Genomic DNA, 15,406 nt, shown 5'->3' with positions numbered 1-15,406 from the left:
GGGCAAATTTGCTATACAGTTCCCTCTTTTGATGTTCTCTGGCAATTTCTCTTTAAGATTCTTATAGGATCTTGATTTTTCCCTGTTATAAAGTTTTTTCATTCACTCTGAAACTCTCAACGCTCCCTCGCAATCTCCTTGCATAGGATGCCTGGAGTTTTTTTTTTAAAGAGTTGCTTTAAGTGCAAAGATGATAAAAAAGAACAAATGTAAGCTATTGCTGCCAGATAGACTTGCGGGCAAGGAGACAATCAATTACTAATGAAGTCTGTAACAGAGAGCAGAGCTGCGTGAGTCAGAGGTGTTAAGTTCAGCACACATGTGGTTCACACTGTGCAGACTATAAAAAATGCCAACTGTTGCTTTTTTTTTTTTTTTTTTTTTTTTTTTTTTTTACCTGTGAAACTCATTGTTGGGGGAAACTGTGTGCAGGAACGATACTTTCATCATTCCTCATGCTTGGTCCTCAACTTCTGCACCATCAGCAGAGAGAAGGAAATCATGTCGGCTACAACATCTACTGATCTACAACTCCATCTGCTGAAGGCTCTATGCAGTGCAGGTTGTTTTGCGAATATACATCTATTCTCCTTCGCTTACATCCATCTTCCCACATATAAGCACAATCCTCAACACATACTACTTATGTCTTATCTCTCAACCAGCTCTGCACAACACTTGTAACATATTTCATCCATTGCATGCTCACTTCAAAAATGCATCACATCTCTTAGCACCATTTACATGTTTTCTTAGGAAAAAGACCTCAGAAATAAATGAAAAATCATAGCAGCACCACAGTGGTCCCACAAAACTGCTCCACTGTCTGCTTTGTAACTGGAATGCAGCATAAAGTAGACTACATCTGTGTTTTACAGCAGACTGTAAAGTCCAAAATAAAACTTATCCATAAAACATGATGGCTTGTAGTATTCTGTACTCTTTAATACAGTACACTGTAGATATTCACTCTGCAATGGTCCAACAGTGCTCTGACCCTCGGCCTGGGACATACGCCATCGTAATGACATCACCTCAAAGTCTTGACGTACGTGATCTTCACGAGCCAAAACCATCAATACCACGTGACAACAGCTAGATTTTCTGATCACGCAGGTTATTGTAACTCCTCCACATACACGCATAGCGTTAAAGGGACTTTTAATGCCTGATATATGCTGCATTTACAGTATCACTCTGCTGGATTTATTGTAGCTTCTCCATCTGATCACGAGTAATGGAAATTGAAAGCTGCAATAAAATTAATCCTCTGCATTACCGACTCAGTCGCCATTTCAGTTGGAAAGGTCTAAAATTCTCATTTTTAGATACAGGAACATATCCTGCAGGTATAAAGAGATAATCATGGCCAAGCTTTTTTTTTTTTCTTTTTATTGTTTTTTTTTGTGGGTTTTTATTCTATTTCCATTTGTATTTCCTACATCTATATAGTTTAAAAACACATGTTGCTGACGTTAAATGCGTATCCACCAAATATTCACCACTCACACATTACAATTGTTTTAATTGTTGAGGGCTGTGTTTAGAGCATGTGTTGCCAGATTTGGGAAGTGTATGTGGTGTGGTGTAGTGGCAGTATACCATTTTGGTAAGTGCGTGTTAGGTTGTGGTATGTTGGTGAGAAGTTGTTGCCTTTTGATTCTGGAGAGAGTATCTGGGAGGTGTTTACTGTATTGATACCAGTGCTTCATTTTTGTGAGAAAGCGTGAGGTTTAGTGAAATGGGTGTGTCGTTTGGGGGAAACATGTTAATATGTTGCAGTTGCCAACTTTAGGCTTTTTGTAGGGAAATGTGTGACAACAGTGAGGAAAGGGGTTGAGATTAAATGAAACCTTACTGGTATCTAATTAAAGGACAGTGTGGTATCACAAGAAGCCTCAGTAGTTTTGTTTTTTTCTTTTTGAGGCTATCAAGGGGTTCAAATCTGCTCTCTGCTGATCTCCAGTGGACAGTAAATGATCTGCAGACTGTCCTTGCTTCTCCTTAAAGTTTCCAGCTAAGACACAGCAAAGTGGTTAAAGAAAAATTCACTTTTATTTGTTTCTGGACAGTCCTTTCTTTCACTGGTTAAATACAACATCACAAGTAGCCACACCGACGCCCTGGAGTGTGTGCCAGGGCAGCATTGTACAACAACTTAGTCACAGTTTGAACAACTCAGTTCATTGATCCAGGGGGGATTAAGACTGTTTTTTTTTTTCCTAGAAAGTGGTGAGTGAAGCAGAGGAACACACTACAAAAAATGCCCAGAGAAATTAGCATTGAAAATTATTTTATTCCAAAGAAAGGAATTCATGTGCCAGCTGGATGAGAGAAGTCTGACTTGCTTTAAAGGTTTGTTCCTGATTTTTATGTTTTCTTTAAATGGCACACTTATTTTCTCAGCCGGCTGACATTATTTTTTCTGTTAATGTATGAAATCCCTCTTTGCGTTTAGCATTGTTTGTAGTGTCTGCAGCCCAGGGTGGAGGTCTTCACACCCGGAGCTCATCCCCTCTCCAAACTATCCCAGAGAAAAAGATCTGGAGCACGGTCCGATCGAGCCAGTTAGAGCGGCAGCAACAACTGTTCATAAAAACTGTGCTGGCAGATCTAACAGCTGCTACCTGGACAGTAGGCATCACTCCCTGGTCTACCAGTTCACCTGCACCATGTTTGGAGAAATCGGCCAACCGGATGACAATGCCATGTGTAGTTTTAAAAAATAAAAATGGAGAAATAATATATGTATTTACACAGATATCCACACATACAGAGTATACACCCATACATTAACAGACATGTACACATGGATCTGAACATACCCAGACAGTGCATATACAGTTCACCATTTTGGTGGTGAAATCTCAGTCACAGTTCTTGTCACTTCACTACAATCTACAGTCTCCAAAGTCACAGATGTGGGGGCGGGGGGGGTGGCTTTCAGTTTACCTATGATAGTGTGCTTATAACAGCATACAAGCTTTCCCCCCATTTGCAGCACAGACATACTGGATACCAAAGCTGGGCTACTTTGCTGAGTATAATGGCAGTAGAGTTGGATCTCTCAGTCTTAATAGTACTGCGGGGACACTACAGTACAAGGCTGCGCCTGCGGTTTAAATATTCAAGTTGCTCAATAACAGTTTATGTACAAAACGCTTGGACAACTGCGGAGCATTGGTAAAAATGCATAAGCAAAACTGAAGCTGAAGATCCAAGTAGATTTTTTTTTTTTACATTTCACATCCTCCATGTGTCTAAACGTTTCCTACGTACCTTTTAATCACCAAGTATTACCTCACCTTTACCTGGAACAACCTAAATGAGATGATTAGTGACTTCACATTCACACAGATAACTGAAAGGCATTAACTCCTAATTGAACTTAGTAAAAAGGCTTTCCCAACAGTCCTTATTCTAGTTAATTTGAACATTTTTCTTTCATAAACACTTAGATCCAGACATTCAACATGTGGTTTAACGGCTGACTGGGTCCACCTGATTTTTTTTTTTTTTTCACAGGTAAAAGTGAGAGATGACATGTAAACCAGAGTCCTACCACACTCTGTGGACTTTTTTTGTTGTTGTCTGGTCTGGTTGAAAAAATGAGGTTTAAAATATCAATGAAGAGGAGGACAGACTCATGGAACACTTCAACCCTTAAGTCTTTGCTCTAGATTGATCATTCAGATGTAATTCTGAGAGCAAAGTGAGACTCTTGCTGAGACTCTTAGCATTTTCCTACATCCAATTTCAAAAGACGCAGGAGAATGAAACCGGGGAGAGTCCTTGCAGATAGACGAGACTAATTACTTTTCAACAGCAAGGACAAAACGGATTTGAAATGGTTACACACACAAGAACATACATTCTCCAAATTACAACCACGCTAACGAACTGTCAGTATTGTGACATGAAAAAAATTTTTTGCAATGAAAAGCAAAACGGATGGTAAATAAACCCAGTCTTCTCTTACTTGGCCCTGTAGTGAAAATAAGCTTGATGAGAGACCAAGTAGCCGCTGCTGTATATCCACTTTCACCATGGAAACATAGCTTCGATCACACAGAGGAACAGTGTTTAACAGACTGAAAACAAAAAAGCAACTAGACACACAAGTTAAAATAACAGACAGTATAAAAGGTGTGATAACAATATCTGTGTGTGAGCAGGAGAGTGCGGCGCCAGGCGGCGGTGTGGTGTTTGCGGTGTCCTGTGCGACGGCTTGTTCCCTCAGAGTGAGTCCGCTCCGTGTACGGCTTTTGGATGCACTCTTCATTCAAGCGCTGCGCAACTGAACCACACACCTTTGCCTTGGCAACAGAAAAAAAAAAAAAAAGTATATATATATATATATATAGATATATATATAAAAAAACCTTTAAAAAAAAACTGAACGAATCAGCGTGAAGACACGACACCTCAGAAGGTAGGGAGAGCCGGGAGGCCAGTGCTCAGACAGAGGTCAAAGTGAAGGGTTAGAGAGTTCAAAAGGTCAGAGGTTACCCTGGTCAATTCTTGCCCTGGTTAGTCAGTATCCGACTCTGTTTTCTCATGACAATCGTCACCACAGAACAGAATGTGAAATTAATTAGAGGGGATTTTATACAATGTTTTACAGGAGTTATCTTTTTTTTTTTTTTAAGATTCATTTCAATTTGAAAATAAAATGCCCCAAGCCCCTTAACACATACAGTATATATATAGCTATTAACATTTATCACCGTGACTTCCAACTGAAAATCATCTGATGATAAAAAAAAAGGTGACTGAACCTTTAAACTCTGGACACAGCTGTGGATGTGTGAGCCACATGTGGCCAGAACTGAGAGGTTCAGTCAGGTTTGAAACAACACTACTTGAGGCATTCTTGTTAATATAATAAAACTTACATGGCATTTCCCCAAGGCATATCATACATTCATAATACTATGTGAGTGCAACTGAGTGTATCTGTGCATATGTGTGTGTGTGTGTGTGTGTGTGTGGCTGTGTTTGAAATGCCTGCCACAAGATATAAAGTATCTGCATTAAAGCAGAGTAATGTACTGTAAGTATTTGTGTGTGTATGTTTGCATGGCTTGTCTGGGCTCCTGTCCTCGCGACTGAAGCACATTTCCGTAGGAAACAATTGCACCTCATTGGCTCAACCAAGTTAGCCAATCACCAATGACGGAAGCCAGAGCCCCTGGGCACACCCCATCGCCGAGACCAGAGTTGGTTTGGTTGGTTTGGTTGGTTGGGAATGTGTGTGCGAGTGTGTGTTGTGTGTCTGTGTTGGGGACAGCGGAAAAGAGGGCCACAGTCCGTTCCACTTGCAGCCTCCTCATGGATGGAGGGTAGGGGATGCGGTTTCCGTGGTGATGAGAGTGAAGTGTCGGTAAGCCGAGGAGGGGAGGAGCCTAAACCTCCGCTCCTTTCAAGCCGATTCGTTCCTCCTCCTGTCAGTCACTGTTGGGCTTCTTCAGGGAGAAGGCGAAGATGTTGAAGTGGTTGCTGAGCTGTTGTACCTAGTGATGAAAAACAAAACATTACTTTGTACCAAATTCTCATTCATGTCTGTATTTCATTTTAAAATGTGTGTAATTTACATTCAACAACACAGGACCAACAACAAGTGCATCAATCTTTCATATTGGAGCCCAGGTGCATTAAAAAAGTCATTGTACCCATCAGATGTGGGACAGCAATCCATGAGAAAACAGCTGAAAATATTTTAAAGGAAATACAAAAATCTCTGCAGGCCTAATTAAGCCAGGTTCAGTTTTAGCATTGTAAATGTTTTGCTTAAAGGAATAGTTCAACACTTTGTAAAACAGGTGTATTTGCTTTCTGGTGGAGTAAGATGATAGATAGAAGATTGATACCATTATCCTATCTCTACTAAATATAAGGCTACGGCCAGCAGCTTGTTAGCTTAGCTTAACACAAAAGTCAGAAACAGAGAGAAACAGCTAGCCTGGCTCTGTCCAAAGGTTACAAAATCCTCCTACCAGCACCTCTACAGCTCACAAATTAACATGTTATGTCTTGTTCATTTAATCCATACACAAACTTAAGGGTAAAAAATGTTAATTTCCCATTTTACGGGGGTCATAAACCAGACTATTTCTTGTCCAGGACCAGTTGCCAGACAACCAATAGAGACAGTTACTAAAGCCAAGAAATAATCTGTCAGATAACTCCCTGTAAAGCGGAAAATTTACAAAGTGAAGTTTTTGTACTGAATTAAACAAACAAGTCATAATGTGTTATTTAGTGTGATTTAAATGTGCTGGTAGGCACATATTTTTGAACCCTTGGACAGAGCCAGGAAAGCCATTTCTCCCTGTTTCCTGTCTTTATGCTAATCTAAGATAACCAGCTGCTGGTTGTAGCTTCATATTTCCTGTACAGACATGAAGGCGGCAACCCTGCAATTGCCAATTTATTTTGTTGGTGTTATTAATATTTTTAATTCTTTTTTTCAAGAGAGGTACTGTGTGTGTGTGTGTGTGTGTGTGTTCTTACCACTGATACGCCGTAGTGTATGTGCGCTAGTATGACAGCGGCTGTCCACAGATACAGCAATAGTGTCTCGTTGGCGACCACCCCAGTCACAGCTAACAACACCACCGGTGTCATAGGCAGCAACAGCCAGCTCAGTGGCTGGCAACGTGTGTTACTCATCTGGCACACAATCAGCTTACACTGCAAGATAAATACACACACACACATATGAATAAACATACATTAACACCTGAACACAGAAATATATGCTTTGTGAGAGACGGTGTGTTTGTGTGAGTGAGACATCAGCAGACTCACCGTGACGTTAGCGAAGGCTGTCCCCACCATGAGGTAGAAGATCCTGGGCTGCAGCTCGAGGATGTTAGATGGAGAGTAAACCACCCAAATGGTGGACAAGACAAAAAGGAGGACGGGAGAAAGGAAAGGCAGGAAGGCTTCGTACAAGCTGCTGTGTTTCAGAGTGTTACTGCGGTGAGCCCTGCGAAAGTACAGAAGGTGACAGGTTCAGGATACTGGGTGAAACGACACTGCTGCATTTTTATTAACACACACATTAAAACTTGACTTACTTCAGGACGTTGTAGAGGCTCATGGGTAAGGTCACAGTGAAGGAACAGGCTGGAAATCGACAGACATGAGTTATTGTCACCGCTTCAGCAAGTGAATGAATGTATTCAGAATGACCGATCACAGCTCACCGATGATCATGAAGGTGAAAAGGTCTCTATAAAGGAAGTGCAACAGGACCGGCTGGTACCACGTTTCCACGCCGACCACAGCAGTGACCAAGTAAACAAGGGAGATGGTCTGAAAGGAGATGGGATGCGACACAGCGAGTCATTAGAGCTAGCTCGCTTTGTATTTCACCTTATTTCATCTTTTAATCTGTGTGTGTCCTCACCACTTGACTGATGTCGTATCCCCAGGGCAGAAACAAGATGCCGGTGTTATATTTTTCCCAGTGGGACAGGATGAAGGAGAAAAGCACCACCCAGAGGATGTAATACAGCGTGGCCACACCCACGCCGCTCTCGCCGCGCCCAAATATGGAGTAGACGGTGGCCACAAAGAAGATACAGGCCCAGCTGTCCAGCCCGTGGTCAAACAGCTCCCCTAGTGGCGTGGAGGAGTTGGTGCGCCGTGCCTGTTTACCATCAACACCGTCTACACAAAAACAAAGAAAGACACCCATTATACACAGTACATGTTAATGTGAACATTTATGCAGGAACACATAAAAAAAACATGGTGTAAAAGAGTTTGTTTTTTCAGATTTCTCACATTTTCACTCAGTCAAAGCTGCTCCCCACACTCACATAACTGTACAGTCTTTGAAAAACAGCCACATTCCTACATCCCACCACTGACTTAGCTTACACAGCGACTGATCTGAGCTACATTCATTTCACCCAAACATGGAAGTATTCAGTAAGCACATCCTCATAAGAAATCACGATATGGAAAGTTGTTTTATTTTAATGGTTCACAAAATGGTCAGCAATATATTTAATTGACTTTAATGTGGTTCAGAGAGTACATGTTTAACCACAAACAGAAATGGAATTTGACCATAAAGTGGATCTGGATTTGTTTGACTGCTGTTATGTCCTCTGACTAACAGTCCTGGGTATATCAGGGAGCATCCATATGGCTCTGGGTGAAAGAGAAAGTATGCTTTCTATCTTTGACACCGATGTCAGTATATAAAAAAATGGTCAGTGAGTCTCCCGGTTATCTAAATCCAATCCAGATTCAAACACTGTTGAAGAAGAGACTTACAGAAATCAAGTTTAAAGATGTTGAATGATGAATGGAAGCTACAAACTCCAATATTACTTAGAAACAAAAACTCAAGGTGCACCTACAGAAGAGAGGTATTATTCAGGGGCTCTTGGTGTTGAACTTTGAACCGATTTCCAAACATTCATCATTCATATTGTTACACCTTCCTGTGTAAATATTGCTCTGTTTAAATTGACTAATCCCGCTTGAAGAGGGAGGTGTGGATGGGTGGGTGAGGAGGGAGCGGCATAGTCACATCAATTTTTCAGAGATGACATACTCTTTAAAATCCTCTGACGTCATGCCAAACGGTAAACATCTGACCATGAAGACAAATATAATTCCTGACCTACAGCACAACAATCTCCACTTTTCATGTAATTAATGCTGCAGTGATTTTATGGCCACTTGGGGGCAGCAGAACAAGCTGAAAACACAACATCTGACATGTTATCTTATATCTTATAATGTTTCATATTACACAAAATCATTTGATTCATTGTTATTATAGAAATGTTGATACTCTAGAGACTCATCTTTGTGAGCTGTAAATCAATCACCTGGCCAGACTACCAGGCAGGCATAATAAGCAGCAGGTGGAAATGTCTATCATGTATATCTATGCTAATACAAACTGAAGGTATATGGTAACTATATCAAAACTAATGAAACACTGGATATTCACAACTCTATGTTCTTACAACTGAAATCACAAACTGTTTGTCTTGTGTCTTCTCAATCTTACTCTTCAATATCTGAGTTTAACAGCTGTGTAATCATGTTTTCTACATATCAAGATTTTTTTTTTTTCCACATGGAAACTGTCATCCTTAAATTTTTGTCAGTATCTTGACGACAAAAGCTCCCTGCACACCTGTATTTTTAAATTACCCTGCTGTTTGATAATGAGGCATCCTGTTGGTATCTATTTTTACCTTTTTTACACACAACATACAAGGAAAATACGACTACACAAAATCAAATATATCCAAACCCCCAGAAACATCAGGTACAGTATATTTTTGCAGAAGGCATGAGATTTTGACTTGAACATCTTCCCCTGTCTGTCTGACAGCTGATCTGATAGTTTTACTCTCAAGCTTAAGTTCTCATTGCAATAGGAAGAATTTCCCCTGTGCCTCTCAAATACTCAGAGAGAAAAAAAAACAGCACACAGGGGTTGCAGGGGTTAGAACTCACCGAGTGTATAGGCCAAGAAGTTGAAAATCCCTGCAGCAACCCAGACCCAACTAGGCACGTGTTCATGTCCTGCAGCTGGAACACAAATAATGTGAAAATACAGCAGACCACACAGATACACAGCCTGTAGATTACTGTACTAAAGTTACACTTTTCTTAACTTCACCCAAATCTACTCAGAAGTTCACTTAAGATTAATCTCACCTAAAACTGAGGGCAGTTGTGAGGAGAGTCTGACGTAATCTTTGTAGTGATTAAAGACGTGACAGGGGACGGTATCTTTAGTTTTGCGTCAGCCTTTGTTTATATTCTACAAATATTGAAATACATTGTAACAGGAGAGTAGTTCAGTGTGTGTTTGTAGTATGTAATGGGTTAGTGATTACCCTGACCCACCATAGGCATTCATGTTTCAGTAAGTCACGGACTTTGTCCTTCATAAACTCAAAAACATACACACTTCTGGCTCATTCTCCGTCTTTTAGACAGATGGGTTAAATTCAACTAGCTAGGGCTGAACAATTAATCGAAATTTTATTGAAATCGCAACATGGCTTATTGCCATTTTCAAATCGAAGGAGGCACAAAACTTGTTAAAAAGGTGATATATGTGTCAAAATACTATTTAAAATTAAATATTGTCCAGGTCTACACATCATATTCTACAGACTTAAGAAAACATCTTTGTTTGGTACAGATCCCCGCAAAAATCACACCATAGTCATTTTAATATGTTTTTCAATGAAAATGTAAATAATGAAGTAAAAATTATTCCCTCTAATATTGCAAATCATATCGCAATTGCAATATCAGTCAAAATAATTGCAATTTTTTTCAAAATCGTTCAGCCACACAAAAAAAAGGAAAAACAGGTAGAGCATTGGACATACCTGAGGCATTGAAATCAAAGTCGTAAAAGGCCAACATAAGGAAGTTTAACACAAGGAACATAAAGCCTGTGAATGTGATGAGATTTGGAGCCAGCCATGTCGGTAGAAACTGTTGAAGGAGACACAGACAGAGACAAAGAGACAGTGAATAACAGTCAATTAGCTCTAAAGTAGTGTTCTCATCATAATTATGACTAAGATAATACACTGTAGTCACACTTTTTGGTTAGATAACTGCTGGGCAGAGAGAATTTTAGGGATACAGATATAAATTTCTTAACATGAATGGCTGTAAAGCAGTGATGAACAAACTACAATACAGGCTTGACACGGATGAGTAAATAAATGTGTCAGGGCCTTAACGTGCTGTTTATGATGGCAATGATCCCATTTATCTAAGAGATGAAACAGTCTGTGCTTTTTATCAGTGACATGACATCATTCGAAACTACACGGTGTCTCTAAAGTCCAGAACAGACCATCACAATCAAAGTCTGACGTGTGCTGACACGGTGACACAGTGAGTGAGGTTGTCTGGTTACTGTATCACAGCAGACCATTGGAAACCTCATTAATGATGTAATGCGTGCGCGGCGCACACACACACAAACACACACACACACACACACAGAGCTTGAACAGGTCTTTCTCACCTTCACCACAAAGTTCCAGAAAGGGTGCATGACGTAGACAGACAGGGGGTTCGAGTCCACTGCGCTGTACTGCAAAGAGACACATAATTTCATCAGTCAGGGTGTGATTATCATACACCTACAGTTCATCTACTTTGGTTGCATTTTTTAAATATTTGATTCATTTAATCTCATTTTTAAGTAAACCAGGGCTTGTCAACAAAGACCATATGGTCCCACAAGCACCATAACGTGTTTACTGGATAATATTATTAGCCTGTCATCATGCAGATCAAAACAAACCCGATTCCAGTTTCTGTAACTTTATCCAGACATGACGGACATGTGTGCGTGCTACTGCGTAATGTATCTAATGTACGTCTGGTGTTCATGCAATTGAAGACGTGTGCAGAGTTGCAGTCCGTGTGTTTTGTAATGCCAGGCTTTCCAACTCAGAGTAAATGCATGCCTCTCTAATGACAATATTTTTGGAGGGTGGTTTTCTGTAAAAAGATTTTGATATAAAGTTCACTTTCAGTCTATTTCACCTGGAGGAAGAATTTCCTCTACACCAAGGCGGGTGGCACTACATTTTCAGGTGTACACATGACACTGCATTACTGATTTTAAAAGGCATTGCTCTCATAATAGCAGTAAATCCTGTGGAGTTCAAATTAACCATTCCAAACATGTTTAATGTAAATATGAACATGCTTCAGATATACTGTAGCTCATAATAATACAACAGCTGGCAAATGATGTAATTCAGTGCTAGTAAACAACATTCATCATATGTGCAAATTATGAAGATTTCAAAAATGAATAGTCACAGATTACTGGCATACTACATATGCACAAACACACACAGTAACCATAATTCATAACCTCATCTTGCAAAAACATGCCAGTTAAAGTGAAAGAGACAAGCTACTCTCACACCCAGGCAGATGGCTCTGTGGTCTGCAAGTATGCAAAAGGATGTGAAAAGAAGGAAGATGGATGACAGCGTGAAAAACAGAGCGAGACCATCGGTGTAAAAATCTCTCAAGTGCTTCACCCTAACTCGCATGCTTATGTCTGTGCACCTTTTAAGAATAAAACCGATGTGTCAAAGAGCCACAGTCCTTTGATTCACTGTCATTTGTCTTCCTCTCCTCTCCTTCAGCCACTGATGCCCGAGGCACCGTAGCTAACACACGGAGATAGCCACTTAAAAAGCAATTATTGGAAAAAAGCCTCCCATGATCAACAGCTCCGGGGGAACAGTTTCACACAGTAATCAAAGGAGAGGGTATTAGAAGGAGACAGAGAGCCTCAGTGACCTATGCTTGAATCATTTAAGGAAAAGGAACATGACTGGGAGAAAACAAAACACAGACAGAAATGTAATTGTTGAAGAATTGTATCAAAAAATGCTGATTTTATGGGAGGAGGATTTTTGAGAGCTTAAAAAATGACTCATCAGACACTTACTGTAGCTCTTATTTAAAGAGCACTTATTTAAAATGAAGTAAACATGGAACTAAGTCTAATATAAATGATAAACATCACTTCAGCTGCTTGTCTGTAAATGTTGGTACCTCAGTCAAATTATGTCCCCTTATCGAACTGAATAGTCTTGTGAGATCCACTCCTGTTTTTCTTCAAGGGAATTAACTGAGCACTAAAAGGTTTGTGTGACAAGCAGAAAGGAGTGGTTCTTTTTAAACCTTTAAACAACACAATTTTACAGTCACTTGACTCGCTGATTAAAGTGATTTGACATGTCAGTCTCTGTTTACTGCCCGTGTTTCCCTTCACTGTAGTTGTTCCAGTTGAGTGGTCCTTTCTACTTCACTACAGATTCACTACAGCACCTGCTTGGGTTTGTTTCTCTTTTATGGTTGCAATTACAGTAAACATTGAAAAACGGTCCTTCTATACAACAAAGAGATAGACGGGTGGATCTCTAAAACGTGTGAAAGTACTAATTAAAGCCTTGTTTCATAGCAAAACACTACCGAGGGGAGGGAGTTGCAAGCTAACTGTTGGCACATTTGCGCCAACATGAAGCAAGACGTAATAAACAATGACACCTCCAGTGTTACGACGTATTTGGTAACCCATCAGATTCTGTGACCTGCAGTGCTGAAGGAAGTACTCAGATCAATATCAACATGTAAAAATACTTCATTACAAGTAAAAATCCTGCATTTAAAATCCTACTTAAGTAAAAGTATATAAGTATTACTAGCTAAATTTACTTTAAGTACTAAAATTACTGCTTTCAGTAGGATTTAAAATGCAGGATCTTTATTAGTAATTCAGTATTTTTAAATTGTGGTATTCATACTTTTACTTAAGGGTCCAGTAGTGGTTTTTAGAAGTGAGGTTGCAGATTGCAAGAGCCAGTGTTTGGTTTGTCTTTTCTGGGCGACTGTAGAAACATGGCGGTGCAACATGGCAGCCTCCGTGGAAGGGGACCCGCTCCCTACATGGAAATAAAGGGCTCATTCTAAAGTAACGAAATCGCAACAATTATTATTTCCATGGGATTACACACCAATTAAAATATAATTATGAAGATTACATTACATTTCTGCCGAGTTCGTTCCCTAGATGCCACTAAATCTTACACACTGCACCTTTAAATAAAGGATCTGAGTACTTCTTCCAACACTGCAGGTCACAAAATCTGATGGGTCACCAAATACAGTGTAACACCGGCCAACACCTTGAAGATAAATCAATTCTATTCACCAACATTATAGCCAATAAACATTGACACTGACATTAAAGAAATACTTTTAATAGTGTGTTTAATATGTTGGTGGTTAGAAGGTCAGTCTAGTGGTTAGAGACTTTTTTTTTTGTTGCTTAAGTTTCCTTTTTAATCACTGACCCCAAACTTGAACTCTATCAAATCACTTGTAACTGAGGACAACTCTATTAAACTTACAACATAATAATTCAACATTATGGCTTAAATTTCACATCTTTATTCCTTGGCTTTTAACTCAGTATGAGAGTTGCCTTTCTTTGTCTTTTTTGTCTATTAAACTGATCTTGTTTTATAGCTTTTTGCTAGTTTGGTTGCACAGCACTTTTGTCAACTGTTGTCGTTTTTTAATGAGCTTTATAAATACATTTGACGTGACTAAATTTGCCTGGCATCCGGTATGATAATAGCTAACCCTGGCTAGCTTCACAAACTCGTTTTTTTTGCCAGTGAAGCACCCTGCGGATCGTGACAGCTAGCTGTTAAACACACTGTCAGCTCAACAGCTAGCGGCTAGCAGGCTATGACAATCTATTACCTTGTATTTGTCGAAGCCCGCGAGCTGGTCCTGAGTGACATATTCATAAAGAGCCATGTTGGCACAGTCTGGCTCCCCAGTTAGAAAAAAGCTGATATCTCCTCCTTTGGAAATGAAAATCCCCCAACGTTAGCTGCCGAGTCGAAATACCATGTAGCTCAGAGCCGCTGTCGTTCACGCCGGGTGAGGTGATGTCGAAACATTTGGGCCACTCCTACTGAGGGCAAAACATCCAAGCAGAGGATCATCACCGCCGCCTGTGGCCCGGATGGTTAACCGCTCATCTTCTTCGTTGGTTTTTTTTTTTTTTTTTTAAAGGCGGTTGGCATCCAAAATGTCGCATTACCGCCACATACTGGATTTAAGCTAAACACTCCAATGGCTAAATAAAACAACCACTTCCCACCATTTCCCTCTCTGCTATAAATTATTTCAGGTGTTTGAGAGGAACTAAAAGTTAATTACTATTGCCAAAAAGGCTGAAAACTTAACCTGATCCTTAAAAAAGCAAAGTTCAGCATGCCTCCTGACTGATTTGTCCTCCCTAGATTTTCTCAATACATGACATTTCTCAGACTCTATTATGCGACATTGTCAAAACACTGCAAAAATAGAGGCAAAGAGTTTGTAGTTTACAAAATTGTGTAGGTGATTGGAGGATGATCAGGATGTATGTGAGCATTAATGTCTACAGTACAATTAAAATAATAATGATAACCCCGTCACACAATTTCCTACTCTGCTATAAATTATCTATTTTTCAGGTGTTTGAGAGAAACTAAAAGCTTCTCCAGAAACTCCCACGACACCCAGAAATCTCCTTGCTACATCTACAATTATGTCAATTTTCTCGGTACAGTTAATCACCAAAAAGTCCATAAACTTCACCTGATCCTTACAAAAGCAAAATACAGCATGCTTCCTGACTGATTTGTTCTCCTTAGCTTCTTGTCTCATATCATACCATTTCTTACCTACTTCCTCATACCTACTTCATACCGACATGATACCATTTCTTACCTACATCCTCATCAGGGTTCGATCTCTTCTTAGATCTTAGACCCTGATTATTTCAGCCTCCTTTACTCTCTCT

The 15,406-nt window shown here is 39.9% G+C and overlaps 1 protein-coding gene across 1 annotated transcript; it reads right to left on the bottom strand.

Annotated features, from left to right (window-relative positions):
• Window positions 1-2,036: 2,036 nt before the first annotated feature.
• Window positions 2,037-14,545, bottom strand: selenoi (selenoprotein I). The gene is made up of 10 exons (XM_067572101.1): window positions 14,314-14,545; window positions 11,039-11,107; window positions 10,386-10,494; window positions 9,496-9,570; window positions 7,415-7,677; window positions 7,212-7,320; window positions 7,083-7,131; window positions 6,811-6,991; window positions 6,514-6,693; window positions 2,037-5,513 (listed from the first exon to the last, which is right to left on the bottom strand). The coding sequence occupies exons 1-10, from the start codon at window positions 14,368-14,370 to the stop codon at window positions 5,406-5,408; spliced, it is 1,200 nt and encodes a 399-aa protein (XP_067428202.1). The 5' UTR covers window positions 14,371-14,545; the 3' UTR covers window positions 2,037-5,405.
• Window positions 14,546-15,406: the final 861 nt, after the last annotated feature.

This window comes from Thunnus thynnus, chromosome 18 (genome assembly GCF_963924715.1).
Source record: "Thunnus thynnus chromosome 18, fThuThy2.1, whole genome shotgun sequence".
In the NCBI taxonomy this organism is placed as follows: domain Eukaryota; kingdom Metazoa; phylum Chordata; class Actinopteri; order Scombriformes; family Scombridae; genus Thunnus; species Thunnus thynnus.
The sequence above is the reverse complement of the archived record's forward strand: the minus strand, read 5'-3'. Positions and strand labels throughout refer to the sequence as shown.